The following is a 26,071-nucleotide window of genomic DNA, read 5'->3' as shown; positions in this document are numbered from 1 at the left end:
CATCCACCATTGTGACCGGTTAAGTTCGTGCCTGAAAGTCCTGCTTCAACAAGAAGAGCCTGCCACCCATCAATGCTGCATGAGTTCCGGTTGTAAGACATCTCATCGATCTCTAAAGAACATTACCGCAAGGCTGGACAAGGGGGGATGTGGCTGGGAGGGCCTGGGCATTGGCGGCCTCTGAGGAGGTAGCGCTACAATTGTTATCAATTACATCTGATACCATATCCCCAGATAATTCAACAGACTGATGCATATCTTCCATTCTTTTAAATCGCGTTGTAGGTAACAAGTCAACCTTCAAAACTGATAAGTAAAAATCCTTTGCCTTTTGAATTATATTCAATCTATAATGTGTCTGAAATCTCTGCTGATAAAAAGCCTGTATGGTTTCATGACAGGATCTTCTGGAAGAATAGACAGCAACATCTCTAGGCATATTTCCTTGACATGCGACCCCTAAATTTACTCTATAAACTTTTTCTCTCAAAATTTCTTCAGGGTCGCATGCCAGAATCACAGCCAGATCTATCACAGCCCCCTCTCTCAGCTTTTCCTGCTCTTTCAATCCTCTTCTCAAGGCAGACTCCAGGTCTTTGTTTTGTAAGATATCATTCTGAACTATTTCCACAGCATCTTCTACTTTTATGAGTCTGTCCTCCATCCCTTCAGCATTTTCAGATAATTCATCCGCCCGTCCCTCTGTACGATCTGCATGAACTGTAAAACCTTGAAAAGCAAGTGTTATGTTTTCATATAATCCCTCTATTTTCTTGTCCAAAAGATCCTCAAATTCCACTCTAATTTGTATTGCTGTCTGCATCAAAGCATCCTGTAGATCTTTAAGTATAATTGACGGAGGGAATGAAAGTAAAGGCATTTTGAATTAAGACTATTGTAGAATTTGTATAACTGGAAATAAAATCGCAGCTTTAGAAAAAGCAGAAGTTCCCAATACATTTTGAAGCCATTTTCAAAATTTCTTCTGAATATAATTTACTCACAAAACAAGAGATACAAATTATGTAGAAGAAAAGAGAAAACTTGAACTTTCAGTAAACTAGAAAAGTCACAATGTATCTCAGTCCATTCAGTAACCGGAAGGAGAGTGAAAGTTTTTCTTAGCAACGCCTTTCAATACAAAGAAACGGCAATTCCGCAGCCATTTTCTTCTTAGTTTAGTTTTATACAAAATAAGGAAGATACTATAATATTTTCTGAGTTAAAGTCTTAAAACATCTAAAATCCAATCCTCCTGGTCAGTTCCGTCTGCTTGTAATTTTACTCACAATCTCAAGTTCTTTAAATAGCAGATGTGGAAGCTGCGTCTCGCTTTGCTCCTAAAAAGAAAGGAACAAAGGCACCATGGGCGCGGAGAAAAAGCCCAGACTCCGAGAGAGCTCTCACCTTTCATCCCCCGACAAAAGAACGGAGGAGAGAGGGAGCTCAATCTCTATCCGGGCAAGCTCACCCCTCCCTCTTCGCCCGAGGGACGAGGTTCCAAGCCGAGAAACAGCTAATGTCCGCTGTTTCTTCAGGCTTTGACGCGACCCCAGGGGGGCGGCTAAAAAAAGCTGCCATCCCCCGCAGCAGTCTCCACCGGAAGCCCCTCTTAACTTTCTTAACTATTTGTAAGTTTGTCTTTTTTGTAAGTTGAGTTTTCTGTTTGTCTGTTAAGTTCTTTGTTAATACTTTAGTCTTTTCTCTATTTTCAAACCTGCCATTAATGGCAATTAAAAGATCTTAGCAAATAGTAATGCAGCTACACAAATATGGACAAGAAATTCAGAACTAAGCTACAATTCAGAGAAGCTGAACAGTTGCTAGAGAATGGTTTATTATATGCCATCAAGTCATTTTCAACTTCTAGCAACCACATAGATAGATTTTGTTTGTGACAATCTATCCCTAACTTGTCTTTTCAAGTCTCCCAATGGTGCTCTCATCGTTACTGTAACTGAGTACATCCATGTTGCTGCTGGTTGTCCTTTTCTCTTTTGTTCCACCTTTCCCAGCAACAGAACATTTTCGAGAGAGCTGAATCTTTGCATAATTTGTCCAAAACAGGATAATTTAGACCCTGGTCATTTGGACCTCAAATGAGAACTCTTGAGATGATTTGTTCAATGATGCATCAGCTTGTTTTCTTGGCTGTCCATTAAGCTACAGTATTCTCAGGAGTCTTCTCTAACACCAAGGGAGTCAACATTCTTCCTACCCTGCTTCTTTAAAGTCCAACTTTTGCTTTCATAGTATCCCAGGGAATATCATGGCTTGCCGTTCTGATCTTTATAGGTACAGACATATAACGGTATTTGAATATCTTTTCCAAGGCCTTTACGACTCCCCTAACAAATGCTTGAGTGCAGTGAATTTCTTGACTGCTTGTTCTTTACTTATGAAGGTTGATTTTAAAAGGAAGGAACTATTCACTCAAACCTATTTACAAAATGCTGATAATATAATGCAGCCTTCCCTAACTTGGCATCCTCTGGATGTGCTGGAATTTCAACTCTTAGAACTCCTAATCAACATACCTGCTCTCCCCTCCCACCACCCAATTTGGGGATTTTCACCCCAACATATGTGAAGGGATTTATGATGATGAAAAGAGATATATTGCCTGATACAATTCACCTCCCCCAATTGTTTGTATGTTAACAATACATACCTGAGCAATTGACTCTGGGTCAAGTGGTTTGTGGTCATTGAAAACAGGATACTGGCCAGATGAGGTTGATCTTCTAATTGGAGGGCTGTCACTTTTTTTCAGAGATTCATGTCTACTAATATTGGTGAGGCTGCTGTGGCCAGGTTTCCGTCTCCTTTCTGGGCTATCTGTTATGAGGCTGTGGTTCTGAAGGATAGTTCGAGAAGTAGTGTGGCTTGCCATACTGGAGGAAACTAATTCCATTGAGGAATTAGTAGGGCCATGTGGTGTATGAACTGGACAGTGTCCATCACTGGTCCTGCCAGGACGTCTGCCAGAAAGTGGGAGTTCAGATCTCTTGCGCTGCCTGCAAGGCAAAAGGAAATTTCAGAAGACAAAATAAAGAATTCATAAATAATTCTTTCAAAACCCTCCCACACCTGGCAATGATGCTGCAGCATGATGATTTAAATTCAGAATTTGAACTCAGAAAGTTGCCCTTTCAAATATTATCTTATACATGACTAGTCATTATTCCTTAATTTCCAAGTTCTATGTGTAACAAAAATGATATATATTACAGGCATTAGTGACTACTATATGTGAAGAAAAATAGATTTTAATATTTTGAAGTGCAATATAAATGAAACAGATTCAATTAATGACAAATAATTGATTATATTTACCTTCCTAGATATACTTCAGAATTCAAATCTGTTGGTGAACTCATATCTTTGGAATAAGATTTGTCTTCAAGTATTGGTCCACTGCTGGTTTCACTATCTGCTTTTTGGCTCAGTGTATCTGAGAATGTATCATCCCTAAACATTAAAAAAAAAACTTATTTTGCAAAATTAGGGTATATAATTTTAAAACATGAAAAGTATCTTTTTTTTCAGTCCCGGTTTTTATATCCCTTTATTTCCATCTATATTCTTGTCACTAACAACTGTTTTGCAAGGAGAAACAACAGGAGCCGAAGATACACTTTTATAGTGATGTTATCATACAAATACTGTGACATGCATACTTGCATCAGAGATTAGGATACATCATGGCAGTATTTGTATGATGACATCTTTGTGTTTGTGTCATTTTCCAGTGATTGTAGTTTGTTGTAATTGCCATTGTTATAGTTACTGTTTTCAGAGGCATTTGTTACATGCATAATCAAACATTGACCAATACATGGCTATCTGGTTAGAGCAGTTTTCAATTCAATATTTAGTTTCTAGATACAGCCTTCATTTTAGATGCCTGCCTAAATGATGATTAAATTCAAAATAATACAATTGTTTATTAATTGTTGAGTAAATAAGTTATAACTTCAAATTAGCCTTATAGGAAGGCTGATGTTAAGGGACAGCAAACTAACTAAAATTAAAATCACAGAACAGGAAATATATTATCTTATACTTATGACAGAATGGCTGGGAGAGAGTAATCCTTAATCCTGCACTTGCAACAGTTGAGCTGTAAATATTTCTGGTATTCTGTATTTTGGAATTTAGAACCTGTAGATCTTCTCCCACCAGTGGAAAATGCTGGTTTGAAAAGAGTACCTCTGGAATTACAATACAATTAACTGTTTCTTACATATCTTGAACCACTATGTATTGGTGGGGTACAAGGCCATCAATTCCGTTATGTCTTCCTTCCCACCAATCATCAGAAGCTCGATGATATAAAAGCAGTGAGGCCCCTTTCTTAAAAGAGAGTTCTCGTGCAGATCTTCCAACATAGTCAAACTTAGCTATAGCTTCTATTGGATCACATTCTGTGAAAGACAATTGACAAGACTTTAAAAATAGCTTATAACACCAAGGGATATGAGTACATAATAAAAATTAGCAAAGCTGAATGAAGAAAATATTATTCAAATGATACATTTTAGGACCCAATAATCTTTGAGGAATAAAGCTATCTTGCTAGGACTAAAGAACTCTTTTTCATGAAATTACCTTATACAAAACTATAGTAAGACCACCTTGAAATATTGTACATAGTTCTGGTCACTGTACTTAAGAATTCATTACAGTTGTAAAACAGCTAAAAAGCACAATCAAGACTAGAGAACCAGAATATCTATCCTATCAGGAGAGATCAACCAATTGTGGCTCTTCAGATTGGACTGAAGAAAAAAGAAAATAACATTGAGATATACCAACATGCATAATATGGAGAGAAAGTTGTCTTTCTTCCACTCTTACTGTTAAGTCCTTGGTTAGACAATGATGGAGAGGCAGACATGCTGTTGTAACAGGAACCTTCTTTATTTCTCCTCCGAACTCCTCAGACCAAAACGGAGGCTCACAGGCCTCTTGCGACTCTCTCTACAGCAAGAGAAACTGTCCGGGTAAACTTGCTGCTACTTCTGCGCTCTTGGTGCCTTGCGCGTGCGCGCAGGCTGGCGCCGGTTTGTCTGGCCCCGGGCAGCTTACAGCAGCCCGTTGCCATGACAACGTCCGAGCCGACACAACACCCCTTCACCCCCGGATGAAACTTGCCAACATACATGCACATACATGTAACATGTCCGCGACCTTTGATGGAACATGGTGCCTTAGACATGCATAAACATATATGTGGATTGCTTGGTAAGCCTAAGGCACCTAAATGGTACCATGCTATTACTTTGAAAATATTCGCCAACACTCCCATACATTACTAGCAGGTTGACAACAACCTTACAAAATCCTCCAGGTACTGTGGAGGCCGTTTGTTATGTTGCGACCTCCTCAGCCCCGAGGAACTCCCCAGGCTCCCTTGTGTACAAGGTGTGGCCGGGCTGACCCTTCTTTGATACCCTGGTGGTCCTGGTGACCTGGCTCCTGTTGCCTGGCCTGCTTGCTTGCCCACCGGGCTACACAGACCAGGACTTTGCTCTCTGCCACATCGTGGCGGTCTGTCTACAGCCATACTACCAGGGCTCTCAGGATGCCATTCCCCATCACTCGGGACTGTGGAATTCTCCAGGTCCACAATGGACCAATCTTGGTTGCACGGGTGTTCACTCCCACGCCCTGTGACCGGGTTGTCTGTGGCTTCTTCAGTGCCCCAATACCCAACCACCCCCGGGTCTGTGCCAGATGAACCAGAGTCATGATTTGCCTCTCCGGCTACTTCCCTTTGTACAGACTTCCTTCTGGGAGCAATTGCAGTATTTGACCAGTTCCATTGATTATGTGCCAGCTCTCTTGTACAGTTTGAGTTGTGAGGACACTCCCTGTTAATCTCCCTGTCTGGAGTACTGATTTGGGTTTGTGGACTGTTGGGATACCCCCTGGGTGACTCCCTGGCTGGAGTATGTAGTGAGTGCTGTACTGGTTCATGTTCCCATGAATTCCCGTTTGGCACACTTGCGGAACCCTGAGACAGACCTTCCCATGGTCCCTCCTGGTCCCCCTCCCCCCCAGAGAAAACCCCGGCATAGGAGAAGAAGAGTCCATTCTTTTCCGCAGCTGGTCAATATGCCGCCGCAGGATGCGGCCGCCCTCCACGGAAACCTCATAAGACAGAGGCCCAGTAACCTTGCAGACGACCGCAGGAATCCAAGGATGACCAGGACCGTAATTCCTGGTCCAAACCGGGGCACCCACTGTCAAACACCGCAGTGCCCGTTGTTGAGACTCCAAGGGTGCCAACCTATCAGGATGCAACCTGTCCAGTTTAGTGGTCAGTCTGCGACCCCAACAGAGTTCTGCTGGGCTTTTCCCAGTAGCAACTGACGGTGTGGTGCAGTGCGCAAGAAGAAAGTCAGCCAACCTGTGGTGCCAATCCCCGTAAGTCAGCTTCTTCAGGGCGTCCTTGGTGATGCGCACCATCCTTTCAGCCATGCCGTTGGTGGAAGGGTGGAAAGGTGCCGATGTCGCATGCTGGATCATGTTGGCTTGAAGGAAAGCCTGGAACTCCGCCGACGTGAACTGCGGGCCGTTATCTGAAACTAAGACATCTGGCAAACCGTGAGCTGCAAAAATGCCTCGCAACACCTGGATGGTCCTGGCAGTAGTAGTGGACAAGACAGGCACAACTTCCAGCCACTTTGAATGGCTATCCACAAGCACCAAGAAGAATTGCCCCTGAAACGGCCCAGCATAGTCCACGTGGACACGTGACCATGGCATAAGTGTTTCCTCCCACCTGTGTACTGGGGCCTGTGGCATTTCTGGCCGTGAACGCTGGCATAGGTGACACCCATGCACATGGGCCTCTATATCCCTGTCTAGTCCCGGCCACCACAGGTGGCTGCGTGCAAGCGCCTTCATCCTGACCATGCCAGGATGGCCCTCATGGAGGGAAGACAAGATCCTGGACCTCAGCGAGGTAGGAATAACCACCCTGCTGCCCCACAGCAAGCAACTCTTAAAGGTGGATAACTCATGCCTCTTGAGCCAAAAACTCTGGAACTCAGGGCCAGGGCTTCTGTCAGGCTACCCCGATAGAACCCAGGAGAGCACACGAGTAAGTGTGACATCAGTGGCGGTTTCAGCCGCCACATCCCTCGCGTTAAGTGGAGATTCAGGCAGCTCCTGAATAGACAGAAGATTAACGGCAGGAGTGGGGTCAGCCTCAACCATTGGTAGGGGTAGCCTACTGAGACCGTCTGCCTGGCCCATTTCCTTACCAGGTTTGTGAATTAAAGAATAGTCATAGGCTGACAAAAAAATAGACCACCTTAACATTCTAGGGGAGATAAACTGGGGAGTTTGTTTACTGGTGGTAAACAATCCCAACAGCGGTTTATGGTCAGTGTAGACCGTGAAATGCCTGCCATATAAGAAATCATGGAATTTTTAACACCTGCCACTATGGCCAATGCTTCTCTGTCTATTTGAGTGTAATTGCGCTCAGCAGAAGACAGGGTCCTAGAATAGTAAGCAACAGGAACCTGGGTTCCATCAGCATTCAAATGGCTGAGAACAGCACCCACCCCATAAGGGGAAGCATCACAGGCGATGCATACAGGTAATTTCTCATTGAAATGAGCAAGTACATCATGAGATGTAAGCAAGGCCTTGACCTCATTGAAACTCCGTTCGTGGACTTTGGTCCACTGCCAGACTGCCTGCTTGTCTAAAAGCCTATGTAGAGGCTCAGCCACAGCAGCCTTGTGAGGTAGAAAAGCATTGTAAAAATTAAGAGGACCTAGAAAAGCCTGCAGTTCACCCTTTGACTTAGGATGAGGAGCCTGCTGTATGGCCTTTAACTTTGACTCAGCGGGGTGAATGCCTTTGGCATCTATTCTGAATCCCAAAAAATCTGTAGAAGTGACCCCTATTTTGCACTTGTTTTTCTTGAGCTTTAAACCTGCTCTTCTGAAACGCAGCAGCACAGCCCTCAATCTTTCTGCTAAATTTTGTATGGATTCTCCAGCAATGAGAACATCATCGAAATAAGGGCAGACCCCAGGAATGCCCCTTAGTGTGCTCTCCATGACGCTTTGGAATATGCCTGGTGCGACATTTACCCCAAATTGCAGTCTTTTAACTCTGAATGCACCCCTGTGCGTTACAATGGTCTGTGCCTCAGCAGCTGCTTTATCAACAGGTAACTGTTGATACGCCTGAGCCAAGTCAAGCTTTGCAAAAATCTTCCCTCCTTTAAGTGAAGCCAGAATGTGACTGACTACTGGGACAGGGTATGCGTGCTGTTGTAATGCCTTATTAATAGTGCACTTATAATCAGCACATATACGGATGTCCCCATTAGCCTTAAGAGGCGTGACTATGGGGGTTTCCCATGGACTTGAATCCACAGGCTCTAAAATGCCTTGTTGGATCAACTTATCCAACTCAGCATCAATTTTTCCTTTTAAGGCAAAAGGCACTCTTCTAGCCTTTACCCTAATGGGCGTGATGTTGGGGTCAAGTCGCAATGAAACTGGAGGCCCCTTGTAGGATCCAAGCTGTGAACTAAACACATCTGCAAATTCCTCGCAGACTTCTGCTAGGCTTTGTGTTTGCAAGCTGTGTAATCCCGTGACTTGAATCCCCAAGGCCTCAAACCAATTGAGCCCTATAAGACTCGTTCTGTCCCCCCCCCCAACCAACACATCCAGGGGACCCTCAAAACTCTTGTGTTGCACTGTAAGGGTGGCCTCCCCCTTTACACACACCTTAGAGTTTTGGAAGTCTGTCAAAATTATATTGGAAGGCCTCAATTTTGTCTGAAACCCACTGCTATTGCAGATCTTCCTGAATGTATGAAGGGAAATAATTGAAAGAGCGGACCCAGTGTCCAGCTCCATAACTAAAGGAATTCCTTGCAGTCTCACCTTAAGAGACAACTTCTTTTTGAGCGGTTTGTGTGTGCCTGTTCTACAAACACTTCTGCGTGACGTGCAGAAGCCCACCCTGTTTTGGCTGGGGACCTTGGTACCTTTCAGGTGTAATTCTTCTTGATGTTGTACCTTCTTTTGTCCTAGGCAAACGGCTGCTATGTGGCCTTGTCTTCCACACGCTCTGCAGATGGCTGAACGAAACCTGCAGTCAGCCCTCTTGTGGCGACCTCCACACCCGAAGCACTTGAGCCCTGTTGAAGCTTTGTCTTTGCTTTCCTTTTTCTTCCTTTCAGTAGATGGGAAAAGATGATCCACCTCTTCTTCAGGATCTTCCTCAGCGTCTTCCTGCGCTTCTTCCAGGTGCACAGAAGCTTCTTCTGCACCGTTCTTGTTAGGCTGCATGTGCCTGACTGCCCCACCTGCCGCCTCTTCAGCTGTGACCTCTCTCACAGCATCTTGGAACGACAAGTCTTTTTTTGCAAAAAGTTTTTGTTGTAGGCCTCTGTTCCTTAACCCACATACAAAACGGTCTCTGAGCCTCTCTTCTAAATCCTTATATTCACATGGTTTGACTGCTCTTCTTAATGCTGCAATAAATTCTTTGGCTGATTCTCCTGCTTCTGATCTCTCTGTTCAAAATTATGTCTCCAAGCAATTATAGACATCTCTGGTTGGAAATGTTCCCTCAGTAAATTCTTCAAGTCTGTGTAAGTTACAGACTCTAGAGGAGCAGGGGCTGCCAAGTTCTCTGCAATCTCAAATACATCTTGACCACATACACACAGCAGGGTTGCAGCCTTTAAGCCATCTTCTCTAATTTGATTTACTCTAAAGTAAGTTTCTGCTCTTGCCACGTAAGTCTCCCACCTCTCTGGTCGACTTACATCAAATTCTGACAGCCTCCCAATCTTTGCCATCTTGCAACCTAATCAGGAAGGGGTCTCTCAGCCAGCTTACCTCCAGCGATGCTGTACTGGCAGGCCAAGTGCTGAATCTTGAAGCCTTCTTCCTTGCTCCAAGGACTCCTCAGGTAAGTCTTACAGCCTTTCTCCAGCTTGCAAGATGCATCCCACCTTCGTCGCCAGTGTTAAGTCCTTGGTTAGACAATGATGGAGAGGCAGACATGCTGTTGTTATTTCTCCTCCGAACTCCTCAGACCAAAACGGAGGCTCGCAGGCCTCTTGCGACTCTCTCTACAGCAAGAGAAACTGTCCGGGTAAACTTGCTACTTCTTCCGCGCTCTTGGTGCTTTGCGCATGCGTGCAGGCTGGCGCTGGTTTGTCTGGCCCCGGGCAGCTTACAGCAGCCCGTTGCCATGACAACATCTGAGCCTGCTGCCGCAGGCTCGGGACACAACACTTAAGTGTTATAACTTGAGGTTAACAACTGAAAACAAATGAGGACAGATTCAGAACTGATAGAAGGAAATACTCTTTTATAAAGTAAAATAGCAAAATTCACTGCCAGCAGTCATGGTAATAGCAATTTGGTTTACTTTAAAAAGGGTCTGGGCAGAGTCATGGAGGATCAAGCAAACAGGACTTACAATACTATGTATGTGAATTACTTCTTAAATCCTAATCAGTATGTCTTTAATACTACTTGCAGGGAAACATAGGTTTAAATGGGTCTTCACTCTCTAGTTCAGGCTTTTTCCAATCTGGCTGGCCGCAGAATAATTGCCTATATTCTGTAGATCTATGCTGTGACCCACCAAGTTCTTATGAAAAATCTTTCTCATACATACATAATTTTGATAAGCCCACACAACATTATTCTTCTGCCTATTTTTCCTTTTCATAGAAAAAAATATTGGAAATTATAATAAAACTAGATTTAAGAGAAATAATTCCAGATTTGCAAATTCTTTTAACACCAAATGAGAAATATCTCTGCCTAAAGCTTTGTAATTCTGCCCTTAGATTTTAAGCTCAAAATTTCTAGAGAAGCCATTTCAGAAATGCCACCAGTGCTGATAATCCTAGCATCAATTTACAACAGTGTTTCATCTGATGTAGAGTATCATAATGCTATAGCTATACATAATGCTATATCACTCTTTTGAATAACAATTTAGCAACTATTTCTCAACTATTTTGTATTTTCCCCATTTGTATCTGTCAATTTGATCCAACACATATAACATGATAATATCATAAATGAACACATCTTTTGTGCAAATTCTACTTCGGCAATTATTTATCTGTATGGAGTTTCCTCAGGAAATTCCTTCTGATTTCCTTTTTGTAAATTATTCCATTTGTATGTGCCTTATGGTTCAGAGTAAAAGGAAGCTGTATGCCATACAATTATGTACTACTGCTCAATATACAACAACTTTCCATTCCCTTCCCCAAATTTCCAGTCTTCAAAACATGATGGGATTGCCAATTTTCTGGATCAGTTGTGCTATTTAATGATAATATTCCTTAAAAAAAGATTGTAAAACAGCTCCTCAAAATTAGCTGTGTTACAGAAATGCATGAATAGAAGCAGGGTTTCCAGGGCTAACAACAAGCTACCCGAGTATTTTCGGATTCAAATAGGAGAAAAATTTAAAATGCATCTCTAGGTGCTGCTCCTGGTTCAATGTTCAATGTTGTTATGAAGATCCAAAGCCAGTGAGCACTATGCTGACTAAATTATGCTATTATGAAGAAAATTTAAACTGTGCCTCTTCTCAAATACTATGTGTAATTATTTTTATTTAGTTATTAAAATTATTTTTAAAGAAAAAATAATCCAGGGAAGCTATGTAAAATTGCACCAATATATATTATTTGGTCAAATTAAAGTTCTTATTAATTTTATTAGGTGTAGCTTCTACTTTAATTGTGTAGTATAAACAAAATAAATGGCACTTCAGGGATTAAGGAAGTACTTGTAACTGGAGATCATTTGTATATATAGCAGGTACTCCATTATATACTTATCCCTTTGGCAATAGAAAATCTTAGTATTCATGTTTGTAATAGAATAGGTTATATGGATTCTTAAAGCATTGGCTTTAAAGCAGCGGTTCTCAACCTGTGGGTCGCGACCCCTTTGGGGGTCAAACGACTGTTTCACAGGGGTCGCCAAAGACCAGGGCTTTTTTTCTCATAGAACGCTCAGAACGGCGTTCCGGCATTTTTTTTGATGGATTTTTTCAACTTTTCCATGAGCTGTGCTACTTCCTCTATTCTATTGGCTTTCGAACACCAATAGAATAGACTCTATTATTTGAATAGACTCTTAATCTATTGGCTTTTGAACGCCAATAGAATAGAGTCTATTGTTCTATTGACTTTCGAAAGCCAATAGGAATTGTCCAGACCTGGCCGTTAAAGGCTGTTTCTGCACTGCTGAGCATGCCAAAAGTCCCAGCCGGCAAACATTGCTGCAAGTTGTCTGCAGCAAAGGCGAATTTGCGGGAACTTTCCACCCATCCCTGCTGAGCAACTACGGAACGCCATCTTCTACTCTACTACTTGTAAGTAAAAGAGGACCAGGGGTGGGAGGTTGGTAGCAGCGCTTTACTCTGCCCTGCCAAAAAAGTGGAGTGCATATGCTCTCCTGCCTCGTGCTCACCTCGTGCGCCATCGGTGTGGTGTGCGGGTGGTGCCGTGGGAGCTCGCTTCACACAGCGGGGCTGCGCAGGACAGGCGGCGGCGGAGGTGGTTCTGGCGGGGCAGCGGCTGGTGCTGCCTGCGAAAGTGGCGAGCGTGGGGCGCGGAGAATGGCTGAATAGCCGGACTGGTTTGCTGACGGCGCAGGGCGGGCTCGTGGGAGTCTTCGAGGGAGGAAGGCATGCATGCATGCATGCAGGCAAGTGCCGGGTCGCGTTCAGCGCCCTACGGGTGGAAAAGCTCTTGCGAAGAGCGGCGGTGGCGGTGCTGCTGCTGAGCGGCGAGTGCCCATAGCTGGGGGGGGCTCGAGGGAACCCCGCCTGCACCCCTCCTGGGCTGCCGAAGCCAGACGGGGGTCCCCTCTCGGGAGGCCACCCGATCCAAGCTGGGCGTCCCGGGGCGCTAACAATAACAATAACCCCCTCGCTAAAGGCTCCGGGCAGACCCCTGAAGGGAGTGAGGGGAGGCTGGCCTGGCCGGTGCTGGACCTGCACCGCCGCTGCCTCATCCTGAGTCTACGTGGCCGCCCGGGAGCGCCTGGGCCGCAACGCCTGCTGCCGCCTGGGCCTGACTGCCGTCCACACCCTCCTGCTGCCCCCATTGGCGTCCGGCTCAAGCGCTGCACCATCGGTGTGTGCGGGTGGCGCAATGGGAGCCACAGGGCCCACTTCACACAACGGGGCTGCGTGGGACAGGCGGCGGCAGAGGTGGTTCTGGCGGGGCAGCGGCTGACGCTGCCTGCGAAAGTGGCAAGTGTGGGGTGTGGAGGATGGCTGAGTAGCCGGACTGGTTTGCTGATGGCGCAGGGCGGGCGCACGGGAGTCTTCGAGGGAGGAAGGCATGCATGCATGCAGGCAGGCAGGCAAGTGCCGGGCCACGTTCGGCGCCCTACGGGTGGAAAAGCTCTTGTGAAGAGTGGCGGCGGCAGCGCTGCTGCTGCTGAGCGGCGAGTGCCCATAGCTGGGGGGGCCTCGGAACCCCACCTGTGCCCCTCCCGGGCTGCCAAAGCCAGACGGGGGTCCCCTCTTGGGGGCCCACCTGAGCCAAGCTGGGCGTCCCGGGGCGCTAACAATAACAATAACCCCCTCGCTAAAGGCTCTGGGCTTAAAGGGTTCCGCCCAGACCCCTGAAGGGAGTGCGGGGAGGCTGAACACCCCATGGGGCCAAGCCAAGCTTCCCGCAGGTGGCTGGGTGCTTCTCTGCTCCAGGGAGGTCCGAGGGGCTCCTGAGTCAGGCCGGAGCAGACTTTGACTTTCCTCAGTACAAGTGAAGAGCAGGTTTCCTTGCAAGCAGAAGGGGAGGATATTCTATATAAGTTCACACATATTAGTAGGCCATAGTTTCCTGAGTATGCCCCAAACTGACTTGTTTAGGACATACACAGTGTCATAAATGTTGCTTTGCAACGACTGGATTCAAACACCAGTTTAAGCATGCATTTTGGGGTATACATTGCTGGCTGTGGAATTCTGGGAGTTGAAGTTCACATGCCTTAAAATTGTCAAGGTTGAGAAACACTGGGTTATAGTAACATGTATGTAACAAAAAAACAACACAGAGAATGGTAAATCATAGGAAACTTTAATGAACTGTATTGACAGAACTACGCCATGTATAATCTTTTGTATTATTAAAGCTACTGTTATATATTACTTTCATTAGCAAACCATCCCATGACAATGGATCGTGTAGAGAGGAACATTAAGAAAAGAAAATATTGTGAGGCTTTTCTACAATACCGTTTTACATCAATAATTGCAGCTGGAAAAGAGAAACCACAATGTGTCATTTGTTGTGAAGTCCTATCAGCTGAATCCATGAAGCCAAACAAACTGAAACGGCATTTTGAGACCAAGCATCCGAGCTTTGCTGGCAAGGATACCAAGTATTTCAGATGCAAGGCTGATGGACTCAAGAAAGCCAGACTTGACACTGGTGGCAAGTACCACAAACACAACGTGGCAGCTGTTGAAGCTTCGTATGCGGTGGCACTCAGAATCGCCAGAGCTATGAAACCTCACACTATTGCAGAGGAGCTACTGTTGCCAGCGGCCAGAGACATTGTTTGACTTATGATCGGAGACGAATTTGTGACGAAATTGAGTGCAATTTCCTTATCTAACGACACTGTCCGCAGAAGAATAGATGACATGTCTGCTGATATTCTTGGTCAGGTACTCCAAGAAATTAAATCTGCTCCACTTCCAATATTTAGTATCCAGCTTGATGAATCTACAGACATTGCAAACTGTTCACAGTTACTGGTTTACGTGAGGTATATTAATGATGGCGACTTTAAAGATGAGTTTCTTTTTTGCAAACCTCTTGAAACGACAACTACTGCACGTGATGTATTTGACACAGTTGGTTCCTTTCTGAAAGAGCATAACATCTCTTGGGAAAAGGTTTGTGGTGTTTGCACAGATGGTGCTCCAGCTATGCTAGGATGTCGCTCTGGATTTCAATGTTTGATTAAGAATGAGTCACCAAAAGTCATCAGAACTCACTGTATGATTCATCTGCAAATATTAGCAACAAATACGCTGCCACAAGAGTTACAAGAAGTAATGAGAAGCGTCATAAATGCTGTCAACTTTGTAAAGGCGAGCAGTTTAAACAGTCGACTGTTTTCCCAACTGTGCAACGAGTTGGATGCGCCGAACAATGCTCTGCTATTTCACACTGAAGTGAGATGGTTGTCGAGAGGAAAAGTTTTAAAACGTGTTTTTGAGCTTTGTGATGAACTCAAAACGTTTTTTAGTCAGAAAGCAAGACCGCACTTCGAAGCACTTTTCAGCGATAACAGTGAACTGCAGAAAATAGCTTACTTGGTTGCCATCTTTGCCATCTTGAATGAGTTAAATTTATCACTGCAAGGACCAAATGCAACGTGCCTCGATTTGTCTGAAAAGATCCAATCATTCCAAATGAAACTTCAGCTTTGGCAAAAAAAATTGGATGGAAATTTTTTTTACATGTTGCCTACCTTATCTGCTTTCTTTGAGGAACATGACATTGAACCAGACAAAAGGATTACAATGATAATTTCTGTGCAAGAACACTTACACATGCTGGCAGATGAAATTTCATCGTACTTTCCAAATCTACCTGACACCCCATTTGCACTTGCCAGAAGCCCATTCACAGTCAAAGTTGAAAATGTTCCTGAGACAGCACAAGAGGAGTTCATTGAACTTATTAACAGCGATGCAGCGAGAACTGATTTCTCTACAATGCCAGTCACAAAATTCAGGATCAAATGTTTGCAGTCATATCCTGTTCTGTCTGAGACTGTGTTGCGCCTTCTTCTTCCATTTCCAACAACATATCTTTGTGAAACAGGGTTTTTTCCAGCTTGTTGGTTATCAAGTCTAAATACAGAAGTAGACTTGTTGTGGAAGATGATCTTCGTTGTGCTCTTGCAAAGACTGCCCCAAGAATTGCTGATCTGGTGCGAAAGAAGCAATCTCAACCTTCGCACTGACATTGGCTTCTTACGCATACTGTTGAAAAATGTAGCAATGTAGTTTACTGTTGTTATATTAAGACTGCTACCCATGTTACACCATGCTTCAAGGCAAAATTTCATTTATTTGTAATTACAAATAAATATTTAACAATATATAATTACATATTGTTTTTGTGATTAATCGCTATGCTTTAATTATGTTCAATTTGTAACAATGAAAATACATCCTGCATAACAGTTATTTACATTGCGATTCATAACAGTAGCAAAATTACAGTTATGAAATAGCAACGAAAATAATTTTATGGTTGGGGGTCACCACAACATGAGGAACTATATTAAGGGGTCGCGGCATTAAAAAGGTTGAGAACCACTGTATTAGATGCAAAAATACAAGTGGCTTGTTAGCCATGAGCCTAATTTTGGCAAGGAAACTGATTGAGACATGGCGACATCATATGGCTTGTCTGGGGGCAGCTGAAAATAGAGAATTTTCACTATTTCCTTCTAACTTGCTTCTAGACTTTTTTTCATAATGTCTCAGATATATGGATGGAGGAAACTCTATTAATGAAGTACATCTTGAAGTACTGTAGAATAGGAATAAATGGGCAATTATCTCAATGGAGAAAAAAGAGCGTTGTCTTACCTGAACGCCTTTTCTCAGCATGATGACATAGCATCCACCAATGTGTTATCATAGTCTTCCTGCTCAGTTGAGACTAAGCCAGAACTTCAGCCACGCCTCCTCTGGGCAGTTCCTCCCCAGTTCTTGATGAGGCGAAGCATACCTGACAAGTTCAACGCAATGGCTCCCCACAAAACTACACCTGCCTAGATTGTTGCAAAAGGGTGGGTGTGGATGCTACGTCATCATGCTGAGAAAAGGCGTTCAGGTAAGACAACGCTCTTTTCCCCAATCATGATGACCGTAGCATCCACCAATGGGACATACCAAAGCCCCGTGTCCCCCAGGGAGGGAAATCTAGGCATGTGTGCCCCGAGAAGAAACTACCTGTTGCAAAACCCTCCTGCCAAACGAAGCATCCGCAGCTGCGAACTTATCAACCCTGTAATGCTTGATGAAAGAGGAGGGAGAGGACCAAGTCGCAGCCCTACAGATCTCCTCCGTGGAAGCCTGGGTAGACCAAGCCGCTGACGTGGCCGCGCTACGTGTGGAATGAGCAGTAATGCATGCGGGAACCGCAAGAGACTGCAACCCATAGGCGTGAGCGATGCATGCCCGAATCCACCTCCCAATGATGGAAGATGACACCTTCTGTCCCATAGAAGAGGGCTGAAAAGAGACAAATAGAGCCTCCGATTTGTGGAAAACCGCTATCTTCTTAATATAACAATGCAGAGCCCTGCGTACATCCAAGGCATGCCAACTCTTCTCCAGACGATGAGAAGGGTTGGGACAGAAATCCGGAAGAATCAAATCTTGGGACCTGTGGAACCAGGTGTTCACTTTCGGAATGAAAGAGGGATCCAAACGAAGGACCACTCTGTCCTCCAAAAACAAACACAAGTCACTCCTGACCGACAATGCGGCCAGCTCAGAAATGCGCCTGGCCGAAGTGATAGCCACCAAAAAGGCAACCTTCAATGAAAGGAACCTAAGGGAGCAAGACCGGATGGGCTCAAACGGCGATCCCGTGTTGGCTTGCAACACCAGAGGTAGATCCCAAGAGGGAAAACGGTGTACCCTAGGAGGTGCAGTGTGAATTGCCCCTTTCAAAAAGGCCAGAACAGCAGGGTGCTGCGATAAGGGAACCAGGTTGTCACACGCGAGGACAGTAGATAAGGCTGCAATCTGCCTGCGGATGGTACTATGCAAAATACCCTTATTGAGACCTTCCAAGAGGTAGTCTAAAATCTGAGGGATGGTGACCGTCAAAGGACGAAGATTCCGCTTTTCACACCACATGAAGTTCCGCCACGTGGCATCATAAATTCTATTGGTAGAGGGATGTCTCGAAGCCTGTATCATCGAGATGAGCCCCGGCGAATAGGCCTGCCTGATTAAACTCTCCCGCTCAAGTGCCAAACGGCTAATTGGAGCCACTGGGGGTCCGGATGTTGAAGTCTCCCCTGGGAAAGCGATATGCGACCTGACGGAATCCTCCACGGAGGGGAGAGTGACAAATCCACGAGGTCGGCAAACCACGGCCGCCTCGGCCAATATGGGACCACTAAGAGTAACTCCGCCTATTCTAGAAGAAGCTTGCAGATGGTTGCTGGTATCAGCGGTAGAGGAGGAAATGCGTAAAGGAGACCCCTGGGCCACGGATTGCGGAGAGCGTCCGTTCCCTCCGCCCCCGGTGAGGGGAACCTTGTGAAAAACCTGGGTAGCTGGGCATTCACCGGAGAGGCAAACAGGTCCACTTGCGGCTCTCCGAACCTGGCCGAGATGTCCCCGAACAGAGCCGGATCCAGATGCCACTCCGAGTGGTCGACCGTGACCCTGCTCAGCGAATCGGCTTGCTGATTCGCTACCCCTGATATATGTTCTGCACTGATGGATTGTAGGTTGGACTCCGCCCACAGACCCAGGTCCAAGGCCTCCAACATGAGAGACCACGACCGGGTCCCTCCCTGCCTGTTGACATGGGCCTTGGCGGCCACGTTGTCCATCAATACCAGGACGTGACTGCCCGCTACGAGGGAGGAAAAGTGACGGAGTGCCAGATGGATTGCCTTGAGTTCCAGCCAATTGATATTGTGCGCTAAATCTGACCGGGACCATTGACCCTGCGCCATGTGTGTCTGCAAATGAGTGCCCCATCCGAACAGGCTGGCGTCCGTAGTCAATGTGAGCCTTGTAGGCTCCTTGAATAGGGAACCCTTGTCTATTGCCAGTGAGGTCCACCACGCGAGGGACAACAGTGTGTGGTGTGGAACTCTTACTTTCCTTGTGGAAGCACTCATGTTCCGTTTCTGGAAGGGAAGGAGGAACCACTGGAGCCTCCTGGAATGGAGTCTGGCCCACGGAACAATCCCCAGACAGGAGACCATCTTCCCCAACAACTGGGACAGCTGGACCAGTGGAACCCTCTTCTCCCTCCGGATCTCGAGGGCAAGTGCCCTTATGCTGTTCTTGCGCTCCTGAGAGAGGTAAACCATGCAAAGATTCGAATCTATGAGTGCTCCCAGATGGAGAAGACGAGTTGAGGGGGTCGTGTGACTCTTCTTGAAGTTCACGGAAAATCCGTGATCTTGAAGAGTATTGATAGTGAGTTGAAGATCTGATTGGGCAGAACAGAAGGAGCTAGATTGGATGATGATATCATCCAGATAGCACTGTACGCGCCCTGGAATCAACCTGAGATGGGCAGCTAAAACTGCCAAAATTTTTGTGAAAACCCAAGGTGCTGAGGACAGTCCAAATGGCAGAGCCTGGTACTGGTAATGTCGGTGTGCGTGACAGAACCGGAGGAATTTGCGGTGTTGTGGGAGGATGGGGACATGGAGGTACGCCTCCGTCAGGTCTATGGAGGAGAGGAAATCTCCTTTCCTGATGCTGTCTAGAATAGACCTGAGGGACTGCATCTTGAATTTTCTGTGTGTTAAATAAAAATTGAGTCCCTTTAGATCCAATATGGCCCTCCAGCCCCCCGAGGCCTTGGGAACTACAAACAGAATGGATTAGAACCCCTTTCCCTTCTGATCCGGGGGCACCGGTTCTATGGCCTCGATCTCTAATAGATGTGAGATGGCTGTGGGTACCAACTCAGCCCTGCTTGAGTTTCTTGATGTGGGGCATTGAATAAAACGGTCTGGAGGGATTGAGATAAATTAGAGGGCGAGACCGTACCTGACGGTCTCCCTTACCCAAGAGTCGTTTGTGGTGGCGTCCCAAGCATCGCTGAACAACGCTAAGCGACCGCCAATAGGAGGATCTCCATTGGCGTCACTTGGACCACCTGTAAGGACGGCCCCCTGATCCACGAAAGGAACGCTTTGATTGGAATTGACCTCTGGGTGCCTGACTTTGGCGTTCCTGCTGTCTGTCCTATTTGGGAAAAAAAGGTCTAGAACCTCTGGACCAATCCCAGGACTGACCGACCCGAAAGGGCTGTCTCCACTCCCATGAACCACCTGAATGAAAGACTTGTTTGCGGAATTCCTGCTGAGGCCTTCTGTCCGGCCTCTTAGAAGGGTGAGCAAGAATTTTGCGCTTATCTTTCCCTTCTATGAGGTATGGGTCCAGAATAGGACCAAATAACTTAGAACCACTATACTTGTCAGTTGACAAGTGCCATTTGGATTTTAAATCCGCCCTCCACTGCTTCAACCACAGCAACCTGCGGGACGAAACAGTGGCCGCAATAGACCTGGTGGAGTACCTGGCAGAATGGAGAGATGTATCAGCCTCATATTCAGAGGCGGCAAGTAGCTTACCCACTGTCTCGTGTGCGCGCACCTGGTCAGGGGGAATCATGGCCTGCAATTTGCGAAGCCACATAATAGACATCCTCACGAAAAAGGACGAAGAGGTAGCCGCCCTTATCGCCCAAGCTGATGCCTGGTGAGCTCTGCGGAGAGAAAATTCAAACCTCTTTTCCTCCGCCTTCAGGGCTTCAGCCATATCCCCTGGAATCGTGGAAGTAGAAAACAACGACGTGAGAGGGGCATCAACAGTAGGCACCTCTAGAAGGGAAGCAAAGGGGGAGGAGACATTAAAAAGTTTCTTTTCCGTGTTACTCGGAGAGGGCAGAGTACCCAGTGATGACCACTGTTTTTCCACAGTGGTGCAGAAAACATTAGGACAAGGAATTTGTCTCTCTTCCACCACCTGTTCAGCGAACAAGGGATTAGACTCTTGTGCAGAGGAGGTAGAAGGTTTAGGTTCCTGCTCCTCCGCCAATTTGGCCGTAGCACAAGCCTTCATAAGCAAGGATTTGAACAAGGAAGGATCAAACAGGCCCGAAGTCGGGGCCGGATCCGGAGCAGCATCTTCATCCTCTGATAGGGGAATGTCTGCCGTCTCCAGGTCCACGGATTCCTCCTCCCCTATCTGAGAGGAAGCCTCAGATTCACCAGATCCAGCCAACAGGACACGTCCTATTTGTGGCAGGACAGTGGGCGGAGAGGGTGCTACCTGTTGAAGTCTATGGCCCAGAGATGAAGCCATGAACTGGTCAAAGGCATGTTGCATAAACGTCTGGAACTGCTCTGACCATGCCTCCTGTTGGCCTGAGAAACCAAGGCCAGCTGCAGTGGAGGTGTGCCCAATTTCAGAAGTCTGTTGTGCCATAGAAGAAAAAGATGGAGGAGGAGGTGGGGGAGGGGAAGGAAGAGAGGGACCAGCCTGTTCAGTTTCCCCTTGAGGAGACCAAGCCCTGTGGGCTTCCTGAGAAAGCGCAAATTGAGACCCAAAGGGGGAAGGATCCAGAGAAGTGGGGGAAACCACTTCAACCTCGCTGGACCTGAGTCTTTGAACTCTGGAGAATTCTTTTTCCAGCGCCTGATGTCTCCTCGAGGCCTCTCGCTCAGCAGTTTTGGAGGGCTCTAAGTTTTTTGTTTTGGCCTTTTTCTTTCCCCCCGCTGTTAATTCAGAAGATCTGCATTTTTTTTGTGCGGGGGTAACTTCAGAGCCCTGTGATGACTGAGGAGTAGCACTGTCAGCCATTGTGCACTGGATATTCCGGAAGGAGATATCCAGGAAAAGGGGGAAATAACACGCAGACCTGTTATCAGAGAGGGAAACGACCCACGCCCTGATGAACCACAATGACAAAACAGCCAGACAGCACTCTAGCACTGCCTGCCAGGCCCTGCAGGCACAGCGCCGTGAGCTAATATGAACAGGTGGACTGTAAAAAATTTCCTCTTCCAGAACAAGAGAAGCAATAAGGTTTGTGATGTATAATGTGATTAGATGCAGGGTAAGATAATATCTATATATATATATATCCCCCCCCTGCCAATCTCTACAATTCCCAGAGGAATAAGGTAATGATCTCCTTTAGAAATTTGGAGCAAAGAGCCAAAGGATATTTAATAGGAATTGTGTCAGTAAAGACAAATAATCCTCTCACTTAGGCCAGAAATTCAATAATGAAAGTTGGATAAGAAACCGGTTTGAAAATGGTGGCCACGCCCTCTCAGTCGCAAAACAAAATGGCGACCCTGAGACTCTCCATCTCCCAAAATGGCGTCCACCAAAGAAATACTTCCCCCAACTAAGGCAATCCCACCGGACTGCACAGGTTTGAGAAGGGATTTGGCCGAAAAAGGCCCTTTCTCCCCTTCTGCAACAATTAGGCACTTGCGTTTTGGGCGCGCAGCCTCCGCTGCGATCCGGATTGTCCTCACCAACAGCTACCTTGTGGCCACGAGGTTGGGGAAACGAGGCCACCAGCAGAATCGCGCTCCCGGGAACCTCCGATAAATTCGAGCCTCCATTTCAGCGCCAAACAGCTGATCGGAGGCTAAACACTCTTGCAGGCTGCAATACAGCCTGCAAGGCTTCTGCAGACCTACGGGCCTGCAAAAGCACAGGAGCTCAAGTACCAAATTTGCTCCTGACCTACTGCAATTTGACGAATTTAGAAGCCAATTAATATACTAAACAATTTAGAATCAAAAAAACCAATTAAACTACAAATAATTACTCAATTGAATTAAATCAAAAGCCTAGCTGAGGAGCCAAAATACTTGCGTGTCACTGAGCTGAGACTAAGCAAGAACTGGGGAGGAACCGCCCAGAGGAAGCGTGGCTGAAGTTCTGGCTTAGTCTCAACTGAGCAGGAAGGCTATGATAACCCATTGGTGGATGCTACGGTCATCATGATTGGAGAATAAATTAAATCGGGGTGGGAATCAGTGTTTTTAAAACTTAAAACATTCACTTAAAAGTGAGCAATGAAACGACAAAGCGTGATTACTGTGATAAAATCAAAAGGGGATTGTGTAGCGCTCCAGAAAGATCTCTATAAAACAGGTAAATGTCAAGCAAAGGACAAATGTGACTGGTAAGTAGGCATGTAGTGATGCAGATGGAAGGGGAAAAAAATCCTAACTTCAATCGGGTCTGAACAATCTCTAACTAACCAGTAAACAGGGTGATCTACTAAAAATTTCAACTCATTCTGTGATAGCTGAGAAAAAGCTAAAGATCACTGAAAAGGGAAATGATGGAAAAAGATTTATATATATATGTATGTATGTATGTATGTATGTATATATATGTATGTATGATGTATGTATGATGTATATACATGTATGTGTGTATGTGTGTGTGTATATACACACACACATATACACATATGTCTTTCAAAAATCAATGTTATCTGTGAATGAGAGGAAGCATGGTACCACATAGTATAGGTTTTGAGGGACCTATGTCTCCATCTATTGCTTGTGAACAAAAAATGGCATCTGGAGACCACTGTGAGAAATAGAACGGTGGACCAGATGGGTCATGGCCTGATCTAGCACTATTCCAATGCTGATGCAGCCACCAATAATTTTGGTTCCTATTTTGTATATGTCACAACATCCTTTTTAAATCCTTACTGTTGGCAAGAATAGTGCCAGCTTTTTCATCTACAAATTTCAGAGAGATAATTCAAAGAATCAGAATGCTCTGATCACCATTGGTCACTGGTTACTATTTTCATAGTTTAACAGGACAAGCCCATACTAAGTCCGATGCACAAGTGGACCTGATTTTAGGCTGATCTTCATAAGGAAGATGGTGTCCAGGGATCTGGCATCTTGTCCATGAACGTATTAATGCATAACTGAAAATACCTAAATCTACTATGCCATTTATACTGGCAGTAGAAAATTATTTTTGCTGCAGTACTTATTTCTACTCTGATTGTGTTGATTAGAAAAAAAAATCAAAGAAACAGGTAAGAATATTGTGCAAAACAAATTCATATAATATTGTAGACAATGAAAAAACTTTCCTTCTGTGAATGGCATAAACATGGAATTAAAAAGAGACACAATGTCATGGGAAAAAGCATAAAAGAGCATACCATCGTCACTGGTATGTACTTCTGCCCCAGCATCCAGATCCACTTCTTCTAAGGTACCATGTTCACTATAAGGGCTGTCACTGTAGAGAAAGGAGCACATGAATTTATTTGATGGTTGGATAGAACTATCATTTAAAATTTCAATAAACTGGTCATATTAATGTATTATTTTGTAAATATAAGATTGGTTAAGCAGTTTGCCAGCTCTCTACATATACACACACCATGCTAAGTACAGAATACACATCCTTAATCCAAACAGAATCTCATTTTTTTTATGGGAAAGAAATGCACTTTATAATGTACACATAAAGAGATAATCCCAGCAACTCCCTCTGAAGGATGAGAAAGAAACTTTTGAGGCTTTTTAAAATAAGGCAGAGTTGCATAAGCTGTGATTCAAGATGGAAAGGTAATCTAAATGGCTTCACACAGATCTCTGACAGAATATGAATATATTAGGAATTTGGAGCACATCAAGGTAATTGAGATAGTGAGAGTTTCAAGAGAATTCAAGTTCTTAACTAATAGGCAAACAAGTTAGCCAGGAATCTAGGCTAAGATTAATTTACTATGTGGTGTTACATCTTCTGTATGTCTCCCTATAAATTATACAATTGAATCAGTCACCAAATTGTCAAGTTGGTCATAATATTAGTGTCCTGGATAGAGTATTTTCAAATATCTGTATATAACATCTAATTTGGTCTAAATAATCATAGCTTGCATCTTGATTTCAAACACTCATTGATGGGAAACCACCAGACAAAAGAATCAATTTGACCATCAAGATATCAAAGAAGAAAGGTATTGACTGCTTCTTAAAGTTAGTTAGGCCAAGCCTACTAAGCCAGACCCATCTAAAATTTCCTCCTGATCCACAGCACAATCCTGGGTCAATGTGATTTTAAATCCACTTTTTTATCTTCTTGGCTATTATTTGACTCTGAAAAAAATAACAGCCATTTTATGGATGGTCTTCAACTAAATGTGGGTCTCTCTGGTCTAAGAAATGATCATATCTCATGTACCTTTTTTCCAATATAAAAGAGACTATGTGGCAAGGCTTCCTATGAGGTTCAGTGATTAAACTTTCTCTCCCATGCCAGCAAAAAAAGGTTAGAAAAACAGAATTACTGCAGAGAGTTAGGAAACCATACAGATGAATAAGTTCTCTTACACCACTCCAGAATTCAGCTGTTTATATATGTTAGTTCCAGGATTTAAATTCTAGGCCTCTCACTGCTGCTGCATTTTTGAGCCACTGGCTGTATAGCTGCTGCATGTTTTCCAGCCTTGAATGTTTCTGTCATCTATCCTTGTTTACAAAATGCTTTTTTCTCTGTCATGAGTGACTCCTGCTCCTCCAACTTCAGCTCTTACATCATATTATAAAGAACTGGTTGCACTATTGACAAATTCCTACATATCATTTACCTAGATTGGATGGCAAATCAGGTGTTGTTTTTTTTTTGTAGTAGATGGGAGCAAGATTACAAACTCAAAGCTGCTCACAGAATAATGTGACAAATTTGTTTGGGTAAAAGACTGAAGGACTTACCAGTAGTCATCACCTGCCATACATTTTTCATATACTGGGCCATCTAGTTCCTTGCTATCTGGGAAAATGATCTCCTGGTGAATGATAATGGTTTTGATGATTTCATTAACATGAGCCTGGCATGATACTTGTTCTTGTATATCTGGAATGGGCATCAATGTTGGGCCAAAACAAATGGCCAGGTTATAAGGATCCATCATATTTTCATCACTATACTGGGAAAGGCTGTTTAAAAAAAGAATAAAAGAAAATAAGTATTTTGTAAGCATGTTATTGGACGGTCTGATAGCTATTTTTCCCCCTAAAAATTCCAGTTTATTTTTCAATTAAATTGTACAACTTATGTTATATTAAAGTGATTGATCTTAGTCTGATTTTTTTACATCTCAAAAATCTGGCATATAAACAGGGATGTGTAGACTTTCTATATCCATTGCACATAATGATGAATATATGGCAATTTATATTATATCTAGACAATATATCTAAAGCAGATCAATAATTTTCAG

At 44.6% G+C, this 26,071-nt stretch overlaps 1 protein-coding gene across 1 annotated transcript in view; it reads right to left on the bottom strand.

The window, feature by feature from the left end:
• SRGAP1 (SLIT-ROBO Rho GTPase activating protein 1) overlaps window positions 1-25,800 on the bottom strand; it is a 34,640-nt gene extending 8,840 nt beyond the window's left edge. Inside the window, exons 1-5 of the mRNA XM_015820744.1 lie at window positions 25,563-25,800; window positions 24,002-24,081; window positions 4,247-4,427; window positions 3,337-3,471; window positions 2,672-3,017 (exon numbers count right to left, since the gene is read on the bottom strand). Of these exons, the coding sequence (XP_015676230.1) occupies window positions 2,672-3,017; window positions 3,337-3,471; window positions 4,247-4,427; window positions 24,002-24,081; window positions 25,563-25,762 (942 nt within the window). The 5' untranslated portion in view covers window positions 25,763-25,800. The remainder of the gene's footprint in view (window positions 1-2,671; window positions 3,018-3,336; window positions 3,472-4,246; window positions 4,428-24,001; window positions 24,082-25,562) is intronic.
• Between the last annotated feature and the right edge of the window lie 271 nt (window positions 25,801-26,071).

This window comes from Protobothrops mucrosquamatus, unplaced genomic scaffold, assembly GCF_001527695.2.
Source record: "Protobothrops mucrosquamatus isolate PMUCROS unplaced genomic scaffold, P.Mucros_1.0 scaffold_156, whole genome shotgun sequence".
Lineage (NCBI taxonomy): Eukaryota > Metazoa > Chordata > Lepidosauria > Squamata > Viperidae > Protobothrops > Protobothrops mucrosquamatus.
Note: the sequence above shows the minus strand (reverse complement) of the source record. Positions and strands in the feature narration are given on the sequence as shown.